This window comes from Bufo bufo, chromosome 1, assembly GCF_905171765.1.
Source record: "Bufo bufo chromosome 1, aBufBuf1.1, whole genome shotgun sequence".
Classification (NCBI taxonomy): Eukaryota; Metazoa; Chordata; class Amphibia; order Anura; family Bufonidae; genus Bufo; species Bufo bufo.
Window position 1 is genome coordinate 793,365,153 of NC_053389.1, and position 17,874 is coordinate 793,383,026.

A 17,874-nucleotide genomic window follows, 5' to 3' on the forward strand; every position below is an offset into this window, starting at 1 on the left:
TTAATGTCTCTAGTCTCTTGACCAGAGCTGGGATCCGCTCGGCCAGACATAGTTCAGGTGCACGCTGAGTATTGGGGGGTTGCGCCGGCAGTGTACTCACAGAATGGCTCCTTGGTCCTTGCACTGGACTTGGTGCAGCCGTGGTCACTGCTGCAAGGTCACTATCTCCAGATTGGGGACTGGGCCCCTGGTTCTTCCCAGTGACTGCACTTGTGGCCCCATGAAGCCTTCCTTCAGTATTCCCTCTGGTCTCATCTGTCGGGTTGGCGACTTTTGCGCTGTTCCCACTCCCGTAACGTGTGCGGTCAGACCGCATGAGGACAGGCTGTTGCAGGTTCTCCTGCATGGTCTGCTTCTCCAGTGATGTTCTCCTCTGTCTGCCTGCGGGTGGGGTGGATTGCACACCTGCAGCCATGGTCTTACTCAGTGATGTCTCCTTCTTTACTTCCAACATTTTCTTTTCATCTTTACTTCCTGCTGCACTGGGACTGGCAACACTCGGAACATTCCTTCCTTCCAAAAAAACTTTTGGATAATTATCCATGGTGTGAGAAGTCTGGGAATTATTTCCCAGAATAGGCCTTGGAGCCTGGGCCTTGCTTGGGGAGCATCCCCACCCAGAGTGACCCCGCCCTGGGCTTTCTCCAGACATCCAAAGCCTCAGGAGAGCTACTGACACACGTCCTCACAGCTAGGAGGCAGTATTATAGAAGTTATATTCTTGTACATAGGAGCAGTAGTATAGTAGTTATATTCTTGTACATAGGAGGCAGTATTATAGTAGTTATATTCTTGTACATAGGAGGCAGTATTATAGTAGTTATATTCTTGTACATAGGAGCAGTATTATAGTAGTTATATTCTTGTACATAGGAGCAGTATTATAGTAGTTATATTCTTGTACATAGTAGGCAGTATTATAGTAGTTATATTCTTGTACATAGGAGCAGTATTATAGTAGTTATATTCTTGTACATAGGAGCAGTAGTATAGTAGTTATATTCTTGTACATAGGAGGCAGTATTATAGTAGTTATATTCTTGTACATAGGAGGCAGTATTATAGTAGTTATATTCTTGTACATAGGAGCAGTATTATAGTAGTTATATTCTTGTACATAGGAGCAGTATTATAGTAGTTATATTCTTGTACATAGTAGGCAGTATTATAGTAGTTATATTCTTGTACATAGGAGCAGTATTATAGTAGTTATATTCTTGTACATAGGAGCAGTATTATAGTAGTTATATTCTTGTACATAGGAGCAGTATTATAGTAGTTATATTCTTGTACATAGGAGGCAGTATTATAGTAGTTATATTCTTGTACATAGGAGCAGTATTATAGTTGTTATATTTTTGTACATAGGAAGCAGTATTATAGTAGTTATATTCTTGTACATAGGAGGCAGTATTATAGTAGTTATATTCTTGTACATAGGAGCAGTATTATAGTAGTTATATTCTTGTACATAGGAGCAGTATTATAGTAGTTATATACTTGTACATAGGAGGCAGTATTATAGTAGTTATATTCTTGTACATAGGAACAGTATTATAGTAGTTATATTCTTGTACATAGGAGGCAGTATTATAGTAGTTATATTCTTGTACATAGGAGCAGTATTATAGTAGTTATATTCTTGTACATAGGAGCAGTATTATAGTAGTTATATACTTGTACATAGGAGGCAGTATTATAGTAGTTATATTCTTGTACATAGGAGGCAGTATTATAGTAGTTATATTCTTGTACATAGGAGCAGTATTATAGTAGTTACATTCTTGTACATAGGAGCAGTATTATAGTAGTTATATTCTTGTACATAGGAGCAGTATTATAGTAGTTATATTCTTGTACATAGGAGCAGTATTATAGTAGTTATATTCTTGTACATAGGAGGCAGTATTATAGTAGTTATATTCTTGTACATAGGGGGGGGCAGTATTATAGTAGTTATATTCTTGTACATAGCAGCAGTATTATAGTAGTTATATTCTTGTACATAGGAGCAGTATTATAGTAGTTATATTCTTGTACATAGGAGCAGTATTATAGTAGTTATATTCTTGTACATAGGAGCAGTATTATAGTAGTTAAATTCTTGTACATAGGAGCAGTATTATAGTAGTTATATTCTTGTACATAGGAGGCAGTATTATAGTAGTTATATTCTTGTACATAAGAGCAGTATTATAGTAGTTATATTCTTGTACATAGGAGCAGTATTATAGTAGTTATATTCTTGTACATAGGGGGTAGTATTATAGCAGTTATATTCTTGTACATAGGAGCAGTATTATAGTAGTTATATTCTTGTACATAGGAGCAGTATTATAGTAGTTATATTCTTGTACATAGGAGCAGTATTATAGTAGTTATATTCTTGTACATAGGATCAGTATTATAGTAGTTATATTCTTATACATAGGAGGCAGTATTATAGTAGTTATATTCTTATACATAGGAGGCAGTATTATAGTAGTTATATTCTTAACCATATTTCTTTTTATTGAAAGAAAAATCAAGGCCAAAGCCCACATATGACATTGCAAAGATAACATTAGAATGCAAAATAGTTATCAAGCTTACATATCATGTGCAAGCATTACAAGTTATAAATTCCCGTTAATCAGAAATTGATATTCAAAAAAGGAAAGGGAAAGGGGGAGAGGGACAGCTAGGAGGGATAGGAGGGGAGGGAAACAAAGGAATGGAAGACATCTGCTCTTTTATGTAAAGTTCCTGTAAGCTTTCCATGGGGACCACAATTTTAAGAAGCGAGAGCGTGAGTTATTTTCCCAATGCGCAAGCTCCTCAAAATAGTATATCTGGTCTACCTTATCAGTCCACATTGGAAGAGTCGGTGGGGAGTCATTCTTCCACAAAAAGGGAATAAGTAATTTAGCCGCTGTAAGCAGCATCGTTGGAAGGTCATGTTTGGTGGGGGTGAAAGAACCATTAGGGCACCACAATAGGACGAGCTTAGCATCTAGAGATATCTTAGTAATGCATATTTGGTTGACTAGTGTCTCAATTGATTTCCAAAATGGTTGGATCTTCCGGCAGAGCCACCAAATATGTGACAGAGATCCAGTATCCGTGCAACATCTCCAACACACATCGGGGACTTCTGGGTTTAGTTTATGCAAGAACTCAGGTGTCTTGTACCACCATAGTAGTTATATTCTTGTACATAGGAGCAGTATTATAGTAGTTATATTCTTGTACATAGGAGCAGTATTATAGTAGTTATATTCTTGTACATAGGAGCAGTATTATAGTAGTTATATTCTTGTACATAGGAGCAGTATTATAGTAGTTATATTCTTGTACATAGGAGCAGTATTATAGTAGTTATATTCTTGTACATAGGAACAGTATTATAGTAGTTATATTCTTGTACATAGGAGGTAGTATTATAGTAGTTATATTCTTGTACATAGGAGGCAGTATTATAGTAGTTATATTCTTGTACATAGGAGCAGTATTATAGTAGTTATATTCTTGTACATAGGAGGTAGTATTATAGTAGTTATATTCTTGTACATAAGAGAAGTATTATAGTAGTTATATTCTTGTACATAGGAGCAGTAGTATAGTAGTTATATTCTTGTACATAGGAGCAGTATTATAGTAGTTATATTCTTGTACACAGGAGGTAGTATTATAGTAATTATATTCTTGTACGTAGAAGCAGTATTACAGTAGTTATATACTTGTACATAGGAGGCAGTATTATAGTAGTTATATTCTTGTTCGTAGGAGCAGTATTATAGTAATTGTATTCTTGTACGTAGAAGCAGTATTATAGTAGTTATATTCTTGTACATAGGAGGCAGTATTATAGTAGTTATATTCTTGTACATAGGAGGCAGTATTATAGTAGTTATATTCTTGTACATAGGAGCAGTATTATAGTAGTTATATTCTTGTATATAAAGGGAGTGCAGAATTATTAGGCAAGTTGTATTTTTGAGGATTAATTTTATTATTGAACAACAACCATGTTCTCAATGAACCCAAAAAACTCATTAATATCAAAGCTGAATATTTTTGGAAGTAGTTTTTAGTTTGTTTTTAGTTTTAGCTATTTCAGGGGGATATCTGTGTGTGCAGGTGACTATTACTGTGCATAATTATTAGGCAACTTAACAAAAAACAAATATATACCCATTTCAATTATTTATTTTTACCAGTGAAACCAATATAACATCTCAACATTCACAAATATACATTTCTGACATTCAAAAACAAAACAAAAACAAATCAGTGACCAATATAGCCACCTTTCTTTGCAAGGACACTCAAAAGCCTGCCATCCATGGATTCTGTCAGTGTTTTGATCTGTTCACCATCAACATTGCGTGCAGCAGCAACCACAGCCTCCCAGACACTGTTCAGAGAGGTGTACTGTTTTCCCTCCTTGTAAATCTCACATTTGATGATGGACCACAGGTTCTCAATGGGGTTCAGATCAGGTGAACAAGGAGGCCATGTCATTAGATTTTCTTCTTTTATACCCTTTCTTGCCAGCCACGCTGTGGAGTACTTGGACGCGTGTGATGGAGCATTGTCCTGCATGAAAATCATGTTTTTCTTGAAGGATGCAGACTTCTTCCTGTACCACTGCTTGAAGAAGGTGTCTTCCAGAAACTGGCAGTAGGACTGGGAGTTGAGCTTGACTCCATCTTCAACCCGAAAAGGCCCCACAAGCTCATCTTTGATGATACCAGCCCAAACCAGTACTCCACCTCCACCTTGCTGGCGTCTGAGTCGGACTGGAGCTCTCTGCCCTTTACCAATCCAGCCACGGGCCCATCCATCTGGCCCATCAAGACTCACTCTCATTTCATCAGTCCATAAAACCTTCGAAAAATCAGTCTTGAGATATTTCTTGGCCCAGTCTTGACGTTTCAGCTGGTGTGTCTTGTTCAGTGGTGGTCGTCTTTCAGCCTTTCTTACCTTGGCCATGTCTCTGAGTATTGCACACCTTGTGCTTTTGGGCACTCCAGTGATGTTGCAGCTCTGAAATATGGCCAAACTGGTGGCAAGTGGCATCTTGGCAGCTGCACGCTTGACTTTTCTCAGTTCATGGGCAGTTATTTTGCGCCTTGGTTTTTCCACACGCTTCTTGCGACCCTGTTGACTATTTTGAATGAAACGCTTGATTGTTCGATGATCACGCTTCAGAAGCTTTGCAATTTTAAGAGTGCTGCATCCCTCTGCAAGATATCTCACTATTTTTGACTTTTCTGAGCCTGTCAAGTCCTTCTTTTGACCCATTTTTCCAAAGGAAAGGAAGTTGCCTAATAATTATGCACACCTGATATAGGGTGTTGATGTCATTAGACCACACCCCTTCTCATTACAGAGATGCACATCACCTAATATGCTTAATTGGTAGTAGGCTTTTGAGCCTATACAGCTTGGAGTAAGACAACATGCATAAAGAGGATGATGTGGTCAAAATACTCATTTGCCTAATAATTCTGCACTCCCTGTAGGAGGCAGTATTATAGTAGTTATATTCTTGTACATAGGAGGCAGTATTATAGTAGTTATATTCTTGTACATAGGAGCAGTATTATAGTAGCTATATTCTTGTATATAGGAGCAGTATTATAGTAGTTATATTCTTGTATATAGGAGCAGTATTATAGTAGTTATAATCTTGTATATAGGAGGCAGTATTATAGTAGCTATATTCTTGTATATAGTATGCAGTATTATAGTAGTTATATTCTTAACCAAATTTATTTTTATTCAAAGTAAGTAAGGCATATCAATCGATCACAAACCATCGTAGCATCACTTGTAAGGCAAAGTCACAAATCGGTCATGGAAGTGACCACAAATGCATGTCAGTGCAACACATGTTGTACAAAATGATACATCAAATGTGACAGACAATAAAAATCTAATATAACACAAATAAGAGGAAAAGAGAGGGACAGGAAGGGAAAGGAAAGGGGGGGGGGGGGTAGGGGAGTTTTCCCCAACTCCGTCAGGGGAACTTCCTATATGTCTTCCAGGGCGACCAGATTTTCAGAAAGCGGGAACGCGTGCAAGATTCCCAGTGGGCCAGCTCTTCAAACCTGTAGATCTGATCCACCTTATCCCTCCACATCGAAACAGTGGGAGGTTCAGTATCCTTCCAAAGCAGCGGGATGAGCAGTCTCGCCGCCGTGATGAGCATAGTAGGAAGATCGGATCTACAGGGGGAAAGCGAGTCATTAGGGCACCAAAGCAGAATCAGTTTAGGATCCAGCTTAACCTGCTTAGCACACACCTCATTTATCAGAGCTTCTATACTGGTCCAGAACGCTTTAATCTTTTCACAGTGCCACCAAATGTGTGACAGAGAGCCTACGTCTTTTCTACACCTCCAGCACTCACTTGGGAAATCTGCATTAAGCCTATGCAAGAACTCCGGGGACTTGTACCATCTCGTGAGCAGCTTATACGAGTTTTCTTGTACCTTAATACAGCGGCTAAAGCCGTGAGAGTGTGTAAGGACAAAAGCCCTTTCCGGGTCTGTAAGGTGGATGGACAATTCCCTTTCCCATGAAGAAAGGAAATGTAGCTCAGGAGGGGAGGCTGAGAGTAACTCCTTATATATGGTAGACAGCGGTTTAGGGATCCTACGGGCATCTGATAGTCTCTTAGACAGCCAAGAGGGGGTTCCAGAGGTGGTGGGGGGTGGTAGCTTAATCATCTTAATCTCCTTCTGCAGGGCAAAACTCTGTAGGAAGGAAGCTTTTTTGACTTTAGGGTCATTCAAGACCGTGGACCAATCCAGGGACCCATCCGGGGACCTAATCTCACTTAAAGGGATCTCGGCCAAAAGAGGCCAGATACCTGAGGGCTTCTCGGCTTCCGGATGGACATAAAACTGTAAAGAGGAAAGCGGAGTACCCGGTATGGGAAACTCAATTGTTCTATCCTTAAACTGCTTGGCCCACTCAACAAACATACCCTTCCATAGGAGTGGCAAAGAGGAACTACCCGGAGAACAAGGGGACAGCCCCCAGAGAATCCGCTTCATTCTAGTGGAGAGCAGAGAGCGCTCAAGACACACATATGGAGCACTATAAGTGCTATTGAGGAGGGATAGACCTCTAAATAGTTGAAAGGCCACATAGTAGGAACGTATGTCGGGCAGACCAAAGCCGCCAAACCTCCTCTCTCTGGTCAGCACCGAATAAGCAATTCTGGAGGGTTTACTTCCCCACAAAAAGAGGGAGAAAACTCTGCGGATGTCTACAAAAAATGAGTGCGGCAGCCAGATAGGCAACACCTGCAGAAGGTACAAAAATTTAGGAGCTATAAAGGTCTTGAGGTAGTTCCTCTTGCCACACCAGGAAATAAACGGCAGTCTAATAGAGTGCAGCTGCTTCCTAACTGAGGACAATAAGGGGGCATAATTCAGAGCAAATAAGTCCTTCGCCTGAGCCGGGACGTGCACTCCCAAAAATACTATGTCTTTTGTAGCCCAGTGAAAGGGGGTAGTATTCTGAAGGGCCTCTTTAACCGATTCTGGACAAGTAACGTTTAGTGCCATTGACTTGCTATAGTTGATTTTAAAGTTTGACACATAGCCAAACTCCTCAAAAAGAGACAAAAGCCTAGGGAAGGATGTTTCGGGATTGGAGGTCATGATAAGTAGGTCATCTGCAAATGCGGCTGTCAAGTGGGTCCGAGAATCAATGGTCAAGCCCCTAACCGCAGGATCCTGCCGGATCTTACACAGCAAAGTCTCCATCACTATGACAAACAGAGATGGGGAGAGAGGACACCCCTGCCTCGTCCCATTGGATATGGAAAAGGAGGGAGAAAGCGTACCATTTATTTTGAGTTTGGCAGACGGGGCTGAGTACAGAGTGAAGATCGCAGATATAAACGAGTCTGGGAAACCAAACCTCGACAGGGCCCGCGACATATAATGCCAACCGACCCTGTCGAAGGCCTTCTCCGCGTCCGTGCTCAGCAAAGCCAGAGGCGTAGAGGAGCTTCTAGCCCAATCCATAAGATGGAGCAAACGTATCGTGTTTTCACAGCCCTGTCTGCCGCGCACAAACCCCACTTGCTCGCTATCAATAAGATCCGGCAGGATCAGCTGTATTCGCTGCGCCAGAATCTTGGCCCACCACTTGACATCCGCATTTAGCAGTGAAATCGGGCGATAACTGCCACAGTGGAGGGGGTCTTTGTTTTCTTTATGGATTATAGTTATGTGGGCCTCTAACGTTTGGGGGGGTAGAGAGCCTCCAGACAGGAGGAAATTACAGAGTGCCTGAAAGTGAGGAGTCAAAACGTCTTTAAAGGTCTTGTAATACGATATAGGGAGTCCATCCGGGCCTGGACTTTTACCTGAAGGAATGGAGGAAAGGACCTTGCCAATTTCCTCTCTTGACACAGGGGCGACTAGTTGGGAAGCTTGTAGGGGACTAACAGAGGGCAGCTTCAGAGTGGACAGGAACTCATCTGTGGCTTGCTCAATAGAGGCTGAACCAGGACGGTCTGGAGTGGGGAGGTTATATAGATCCGCATAGAAAGCACTAAACGCTTTCGCTATATCGTGAGTCGACTTGTGCTTATTGCCTTTCGCATCTAGAATAGCAGGGATAAATGAATCCGCGTGGCGTTGCTTAGCCATGGCAGACATCAGTTTATTCCCTTTGTTCCCATGAGCATAAGCTTTAAACCTGGAGCGGAATATAAGTTTAGCTGATTTGGCGTTGAGCAAGTTTTTCAGTCCCGTCCTAGCCTCCGCTAATTCAGCAGCCACAGCCTGAGCCTGGGTTTGCTTATGGGTCAGTTCAAGACTCGCTATGCGGGACAGCAGGTCATCTACAGCCTTGGAGCGCAACTTTTTAACATGCGAGCCCAGGGAAATTAATTCTCCTCTAACCACTGCCTTATGAGTCTCCCACAAGATGGAGGGGGAGGGAGGAGGGTCGCCCACAGCATTAAGAGAGAAGAATTCAGACATAATCCGGGAGATTCTAGCTGCATTGGTAGGGTCGGAGATCAATGTGTCATTAAGACGCCATATTCTCTCTCGTTTAGGAAGAGCTGTCATAGACACTCGGAGAAATACTGGGGCGTGATCAGAAAGCGTAATGTTCCCAATCCTCGTGTCTACCACCTGAGAAATATGGGGGGAGGATAAAAACAAGTAATCCAACCTATGGAAGGATTTTTTAGCGTTTGAATAAAACGTGTAATCCCTACCAGAGGGATGCATAGTGCGCCACACATCAATAACCCGCAACTTCTTCAGCGCAGTCTTCAGACGTCGCAGAAGTTTGTGGGATAACTCAGACCTCTGAGAGGACGAGTCAAGGTCAGGCTCCATAGTCACATTAAAGTCACCTCCTAATATGAGCATGCCCTCACTAAAAGCCTGTAATTGCTCAAGAGTCCGAACGAGCCAGGGGATCTGACCCCTATTAGGGGCATATAAATTAGCCAGGGTAACAGGCGCATCAGCGATGTGCCCCTTAACGAATAAGAAGCGACCATCAGTGTCCGCAAGGACAGCGGAGTGTTTGAAGGGTAGGCGCTTGTGGACGGCCACGCTGACACCCCTGCTAGCCGAGGCAAAAGAGCTATGAAACCATTGTGAGAATGCGTTTTGGGACAATTTCGGGATCTTCCCTGATTTAAAATGAGTTTCTTGGAGGAATACAACGGAGGCTTCATCTTTCAGTAACAAGGAGAGCACCTGAGACCGCTTACATGGCTCGTTCAGACCCTTGGCATTCAATGAGGCAACTACAATAGAGGCCATAGTAAAGACAGAGGAGGCCAGTCGGCCCAGAGCAAGAGGACATCCAGTCTGGAAAGCCACGGACGGAGTAAGGAGAAGAGAGGGAGGAATGAGGAGGAAGGGAAAGTCAAAAGAAAAATAAAAGACATAACAAATGAGACAGTAACACAACCCAAATAACAAAGAATGTCTCCCCATGGACAGGGAGCGCGTGACCCCACCCAGCATCTGACACAATGGAGATCCTTTTTCATAGCGGCGGACAGCCGGGATCTATCAGAGGGGGGCTCTTGTGGGGCCACCGGGGGTGAGGGAGAGGACATAATCAGTAACATAACTGACAACAGTGCAGACATATAACCCCCGCATAACTAACAGTGCGTTCAGTGCTCTAATGCACAGCTCGTAACCCGCATCTCATGCAGGCAAGGTAGTAAAGCATAGGGTCAGGCCCAAAACCCATGAGAACGGGGCAGTGGGCCAAGACCTAAAATAAGTCCAAAACCAATGGACAAACGATGAAAATTCAGCTCAGACAGAGCCAGACAGAGTTCCTACGTCCTGGGACCCAGCAAAGTCACAGAACATTGAACTCAGTGAAGAGTGAACAAAAGCGCCTTCAGCGCCTCCCGGAACAGAGTCAGGTAACAGGTGCTTGCGACCGGCCTTTTCCTTGTTTCCCAGCTCTGGAAGGTGAAACTTGCTGCCACGAATCTATACCCGGAGGGGTAGGCAGGGGATCCCCTTGATCAGCCGGCATCCACGAGGGAACTGTGATGGGTTCAATCCCAAGAGGGCCCCAAATAGCTTTCAGGTCACCCGGGGTCCGCACCGTATACTGCCTCCCGTTTTTCAAGATGGCCAGACCGAAGGGATAGAGCCATCGGAATGGCGTAGCTGTGGCTTTAAGGGCCTCTAGGAGCGGCTTCACGATGCGCCTCTTGGCTAAGGTGGAGGGGGCCAGATCCTGAAAGAATAGGACTGGGGTCTCACCGTACATGATGCGGTCGGCCTCCCTTCCCGCCTTGAGCAGTGCAGCAGTGTCCACGTAGCTTAATATGCCGCAAACAACATCCCGCGGCGGCTCACCAGGTTTTGGCTTGGGCCTTAAGGCCCTGTGGATGCGCTCGATCACAATCGGAGCTGCTCTCTCAGCTCCCAGCAGGGAGGAGAAAATTTTGCATGCAACTGAATGAAGCGCGTCAATCGCAATATTTTCGGGTAGGCCGCGGATGCGAATATTTCGCCGCCGGCTCCGGTTCTCCTGATCCTCTATGCGCATCAGCGCGTCGTTTAGCAAGTCTCTGTGGGTTTGCAGGGCTGCACGGGTCTTACCCTCATGCACCAGGATGGCTTCCTGTGCTAGCTCCAGGGACTCCACACGATTCCCAATTTGCCGCAGGTCTCCTTTTATCTCCTCCAAGTCTTTTTTAAGAGGTGCAAGAGCAGATTCCAGAATGTTCTTGAGATCTGTTTTGGAGAGTGAGGAGTTTGTTCGCAGTGGTCTGCAATCTGATACATCATAAGTGCTTCCTGCCTCAGAGCCTTCCTCTGCTTCTGAGAGCTGCCGAGCCCTTCTGGTTGTTTCAACAGCAGGATTCCTGGACTGTTTCTTGAGGTATTTATCCATCTCCGGTTGCCTGGAACGGGCCCCAGTCGGCTCTGGAGTCTCAGGGTGTCGATCCTTGCCTGGTTTCCCCATTGGCACCGAGTAAATAGCTAATAAAAGGGGCTATAATAGCTGCCAGGGAGAGGAGCTCAGGAACAAGCAACCATTCAGCTCCAAGGTCAGGCTCCGCCCCCCTATAGTAGCTATATTCTTGTACATAGGAGCAGTATTATAGTAGCTATATTCTTGTATATAGTAGGCAGTATTATAGTAGCTATATTCTTGTACATAGGAGCAGTATTATAGTAGTTATATTCTTGTACATAGGAGGCAGTATTATAGTAGTTATATTCTTGTACATAGGAGCAGTATTATAGTAGTTATATTCTTGTACATAGGAGCAGTATTATAGTAGTTATATTCTTGTACATAGAAGCAGTATTATAGTAGTTATATTCTTGTACATAGGAGGCAATATTATAGTAGTTATATTCTTGTACATAGGAGCAGTATTATAGTAGTTATATTCCTGTACATAGAAGCAGTATTATAGTAGTTATATTCTTGTACATAGGAGGCAATATTATAGTAGTTATATTCTTGTACATAGGAGGCAGTATTATAGTAGTTATATTCTTGTACATAGGAGGCAGTATTATAGTAGCTATATTCTTGTACATAGGAGCAGTATTATAGTAGTTATATTCTTGTACATAGGAGGCAGTATTATAGTAGCTATATTCTTGTACATAGGAGCAGTATTATAGTAGTTATATTCTTGTACATAGGAGGCAGTATTATAGTAGTTATATTCTTGTACATAGGAGGCAGTATTATAGTAGCTATATTCTTGTACATAGGAGCAGTATTATAGTAGTTATATTCTTGTACATAGGAGGCAGTATTATAGTAGTTATATTCTTGTACATAGGAGGCAGTATTATAGCAGTTATATTCTTGTACATAGGAGCAGTATTATAGCAGTTATATTCTTGTACATAGGAGGCAGTATTATAGTAGTTATATTCTTGTACATAGGAGGCAGTATTATAGTAGTTATATTCTTGTACATAGGAGGCAGTATTATAGTAGTTATATTCTTGTACATAGGAGGCAGTATTATAGTAGTTATATTCTTGTACGTAGGAGCAGTATTATAGTAATTGTATTCTTGTACGTAGAAGCAGTATTTTAGTAGTTATATTCTTGTACATAGAAGCAGTATTATAGTAGTTATATTCTTGTACATAGGAGCAGTATTATAGTAGTTATATTCTTGTACATAGGAGCAGAATTATAGTAGTTATATTCTTGTATATAGGAGCAGTATTATAGTAGTTATATTCTTGTATATAGGAGCAGTATTATAGTAGTTATAATCTTGTATATAGGAGGCAGTATTATAGTAGCTATATTCTTGTATATAGTATGCAGTATTATAGTAGCTATATTCTTGTACATAGAAGCAGTATTATAGTAGTTATATTCTTGTACATAGGAGGCAGTATTATAGTAGCTATATTCTTGTATATAGTAGGCAGTATTACAGTAGCTATATTCTTGTATATAGTATGCAGTATTATAGTAGCTATATTCTTGTACATAGAAGCAGTATTATAGTAGTTATATTCTTGTACATAGGAGGCAGTATTATAGTAGTTATATTCTTGTACATAGGAGCAGTATTATAGTAGTTATATTCTTGTACATAGGAGGCAGTATTATAGTAGCTATATTCTTGTACATAGGAGCAGTATTATAGTAGTTATATTCTTGTACATAGGAGGCAGTATTATAGTAGTTATATTCTTGTACATAGAAGGCAGTATTATAGTAGTTATATTCTTGTACATAGGAGGCAGTATTATAGTAGTTATATTCTTGTACATAGGAGGCAGTATTATAGTAGTTATATTCTTGTACATAGGAGCAGTATTATAGTAGTTATATTCCTGTACATAGGAGCAGTATTATAGTAGTTATATTCTTGTACATAGGAGGCAGTATTATAGTAGTTATATTCTTGTACATAGGAGCAGTATTATAGTAGTTATATTCTTGTACATAGGAGGCAGTATTATAGTAGTTATATTCTTGTACATAGGAGCAGTATTATAGTAGTTATATTCCTGTACATAGGAGGCAGTATTATAGTAGTTATATTCTTGTACATAGGAGCAGTATTATAGTAGTTATATTCTTGTACATAGGAGCAGTATTATAGTAGTTATATTCTTGTACATAGAAGCAGTATTATAGTAGTTATATTCTTGTACATAGGAGGCAATATTATAGTAGTTATATTCTTGTACATAGGAGCAGTATTATAGTAGTTATATTCCTGTACATAGAAGCAGTATTATAGTAGTTATATTCTTGTACATAGGAGGCAATATTATAGTAGTTATATTCTTGTACATAGGAGGCAGTATTATAGTAGTTATATTCTTGTACATAGGAGGCAGTATTATAGTAGCTATATTCTTGTACATAGGAGCAGTATTATAGTAGTTATATTCTTGTACATAGGAGGCAGTATTATAGTAGCTATATTCTTGTACATAGGAGCAGTATTATAGTAGTTATATTCTTGTACATAGGAGGCAGTATTATAGTAGTTATATTCTTGTACATAGGAGGCAGTATTATAGTAGCTATATTCTTGTACATAGGAGCAGTATTATAGTAGTTATATTCTTGTACATAGGAGGCAGTATTATAGTAGTTATATTCTTGTACATAGGAGGCAGTATTATAGCAGTTATATTCTTGTACATAGGAGCAGTATTATAGCAGTTATATTCTTGTACATAGGAGGCAGTATTATAGTAGTTATATTCTTGTACATAGGAGGCAGTATTATAGTAGTTATATTCTTGTACATAGGAGGCAGTATTATAGTAGTTATATTCTTGTACATAGGAGGCAGTATTATAGTATGTTCCTGTACATAGGGCATTCCTGTCAGAAGTGTTGTGCAAACGCTTTCTGCATGACATCTGTTTAGAATACAAGTAAATACAGTAAGGCTACATGCACACGACCGTATGTGTTTTGCGGTCCGCAAATTGCGGATCCGCAAAAAAAACGGATGCCGTTCCGTATGGCATCCGTTTTTTTTTTTGCGGATCCGTTTTTTTTGCGGATTCATTGTAATAATGCCTATCCTTGTCCGCAAAGTAGAAAAAAATAGGACATGCACTATTTTTTTTTGGAACGGACATACTTTTTTGCAGACCCATTGAAATGATCGGGTCCGCATCCTATCCGCAAAAAAAAGCGGAACGGACACGGAAACAAAATACGGTCATGTGCATGAGGCCTAACCTATTACCTACACAGAATCTGCAAAACCATCAGCAGAACAGAAGTGCAGCCTGTATATGATCTATAGAGCATTAACCACAGGCTGTAATAAAACTGTGAACAGTCTTAGATCTGCTGACAAACAGGAGGGGAACAGTCAGGAATTGGAAGTGTCTGCAAGCGTGGAAGTTGTTTTCCGGATTAAGGAGATTATGTTAAGTACAGTTTATGTTATATGGTAATTACTGTGTAAGCAGAGAGTAAACTGCACCGCTCAGCCATTCTATGATGTCATATTCCTTTTCCCTTACAGGTATGACGCATGTAAAGAAGATTTAATATGTTCAGCAACTACAGACCTCAAAAAAAACTGCAGCAAAGGCTGCATCACATACAAACAGGTGGGTGCATGTACCCCATACAGAGATACATTTATATTCCCATCGCACTTGGCCATTTCCCATCTCAGGAGCTCTACTACGTGCGTGCAGGCTGGGGCACCAGAAACCATCAGCTAACCAGTATCAGCCTCATCATCTCCAAAAGGAATTCTTACAACAATCCTAACATGCAGCATGTAGCTCTGTGTGATTCCATTAGTCCGGGTTCACCAGATTCTGTATTTTAGGCATCCGTTTTAGCCATTTCCGCCTGAAATCCGTTATTTTAGATGAAAAAAAAAAATCCTGCATGCATGCCTTTTTTTTCCCATCTAAAATAACGGATCTTAGACAGAAATGGCTAAAACGGATGTCAAATGTGCAGGAATGAACATGATGGATGCTTAAAATAAATAAAAAAGTTTTTTTTCTTTATTTTTCTCAGAAGAATTGAAAAATAAACGGGGATGTGAACGCGGCCTTATCCTAAAGCAGGCATGCTCAACCTGCGGCCCTCCAGCTGTTGTAAAACTACAACTCCCACGATGCCCTTCTGTAGGATGATAGTTGTAGGCTGTCAGGGAATGATGGGAGTTGTAGTTTTGGAGAGCCGCAGGTTGAGCATGCCTGTCCTAAAGCAATCCTGTCTGCGAGTGGCACTTATCCCAGCTTGAGGATGGGGTGGTCTGGACTACTGATCCTATTAGGGTCTTGGAATTGCAAAAGCCTTTTCTATCCCATCAGTGTGAAAAGCCTCGGTCCACCTTCTGCACAGTGTAGACTGGACACTGATCCCACAGAATCCCTTTTAGTTTTTATTTTTAGTTTTTTTTCTGGTGTTTGTTTAGGGGTTTCACGGTTTTTGGTGCGTTTCTTTGGCTGGCGGTTCCTGCGTGTGTTTTTGTTAGGAAGGCTGTATGGAAGTCTATGGGAAATAACGCAGGACAAATAGGCCTTTTTTTTTTACATAGTGTTTTTTTGGGTCAGTGGCAGTTTTTTTTTTTAAATTTCAGCATGCTATGGGCCTGATATTTTTTCTTTCGTAGCTTTAAAAAAAAAACATATGTAAAATCTGCATTTTTAATGGCATTATTGTACCAATGTATTTTCCTCTATAGAGAAAGTGACAATACCTAATTTCCTATTTAGAAAAATAACAAAAAAAAGAAAGACACTAAGTAAGTCAGGCATTTTTTGGCCTGTGTATGACAGCGCCCTAAAGGAACACTCTGGGATTAGAAACTATGGGAAACTACTTTTCAACCACTAGGGGGAGGCTGTAAGCCTGTATGCAGTAAGCTCTTCAGCTCCCTCTAGTGGAAGCCAGCATGTTGTCTTTCAATCTGATGTACATACAGGGAATATTGGAGCAGTGTATCAGAAAAACAGGTATCCGACTACAATAAAATTTACATAAAATTTTAGCTTAAAAAAGAAAAAAAAAAGACATCTGTGGTATAACGTAAATGCAAGTCTGCTAGTACTGTCATAGAGAGAGATATAGAGAGAATATTGTCATTGGCAGAGATATATCTGGGCAAGAAATGTAGCAATGGCTTGGCTGCGTGCATTTGTCTGGAAATAACAGTTATTAATACAAGCAAGCGTTTGTGGTCAATTCAATTCAGGATGTCCTTTGTTAATAAACCAATATCCCGATGATTCCCTTGCAGAAATTTAGATCAGGAGATCAGATGTGTGACACCATCTGGAAACATTCGTTTGTAACAATGACCGAGCGGTGCTTCTGCATCACCCCACCAGGAGAAGGAGCTGATGCTGCACAGCTAGGCTCCACCCATGCAGAGCTAGACCACACCCAGGAAGGGTCATCCGGATATCCAGAGATGTGTTTTCAGGACCCTCACAATATTCCACGGGTGAAAAGAGCTTTGCGTAAGAGAAGTGTCCAACTAGATCTGGATGGTAGTGGCAGCGGTAACGGCGTTTAATGGAAACCAGGTTCCTTGTTGCAGTCTCACCCACCTCCCCATTTCCTTCCCCAATACCAGTCCCCTAAAAGACCTTCGCATTGCCTAAAGTTTTACCAAAGTTGAAGACAAGATAGACCTGACCGGACTCCAGCAGCAGAACCAAGACACATCTCTGCAAGCACAATCACAGCCAAAGAGCTTTTAATCATACATGCCAATGCTCTGTGTGACCCCCTACTGCCCATTCATGGACCTCTCCCCACCCCCCCACCCCCCCACCCCCAAGCAATCACTTTGATCCTAAATTTTCACCAGCGAGCAGAGGTGGCCTGTAAAATGATGTTTGGAGAGACGTACATACCTCCATCAAATCAGAAAATATTAATAAACACATATATAATTGAAGTATGCTTCTGTCAAGCTTGGTCTTTTTCTAGTAAGCCGTGTCAGACATCACACAGTGATCCTGGCGGGAACACCCCGGACTCATTGACCTCATGATGGGGCTGGATGTGCATAGAGGTGCTAATTAAAATGGAAGATTTTTCCGTGGGACAACCCCCTTAATTCTGTGGGCCACGGTTACGCCAGTCTAAAAAAAGATAGTTGCAAGTTTAGCACATGAGACCTGAAAATCAGAAAATTTAATCCAAGCTGACTGTGAGGTGTAGATTTGAGCAAAATATTTGCACCATCTTCTGGCTCTCTAGACTTAACCTATGAACCCGGCTGACCCGTTACATGTGCGCTTAGCAGCTGAAGGCATCTGTGTTGGTCCCATGTTCCTATGTGCCCGCACTGCTGAGAAAAATTATGTTTTAATTTGTGCAAATGAGTCTCTAGGAGCAACGGGGGCGTTACCATTACACC

At 41.2% G+C, this 17,874-nt stretch overlaps 1 protein-coding gene across 1 annotated transcript in view; it reads left to right on the forward strand.

The window, feature by feature from the left end:
* Positions 1–17,370, forward strand: part of RTBDN (retbindin) — a 38,695-nt gene extending 21,325 nt beyond the window's left edge. Inside the window, exons 5-6 of the mRNA XM_040416031.1 lie at positions 15,004–15,091; positions 16,744–17,370. Of these exons, the coding sequence (XP_040271965.1) occupies positions 15,004–15,091; positions 16,744–17,022 (367 nt within the window). The 3' untranslated portion in view covers positions 17,023–17,370. The remainder of the gene's footprint in view (positions 1–15,003; positions 15,092–16,743) is intronic.
* The last annotated feature ends 504 nt before the right edge of the window (positions 17,371–17,874 follow it).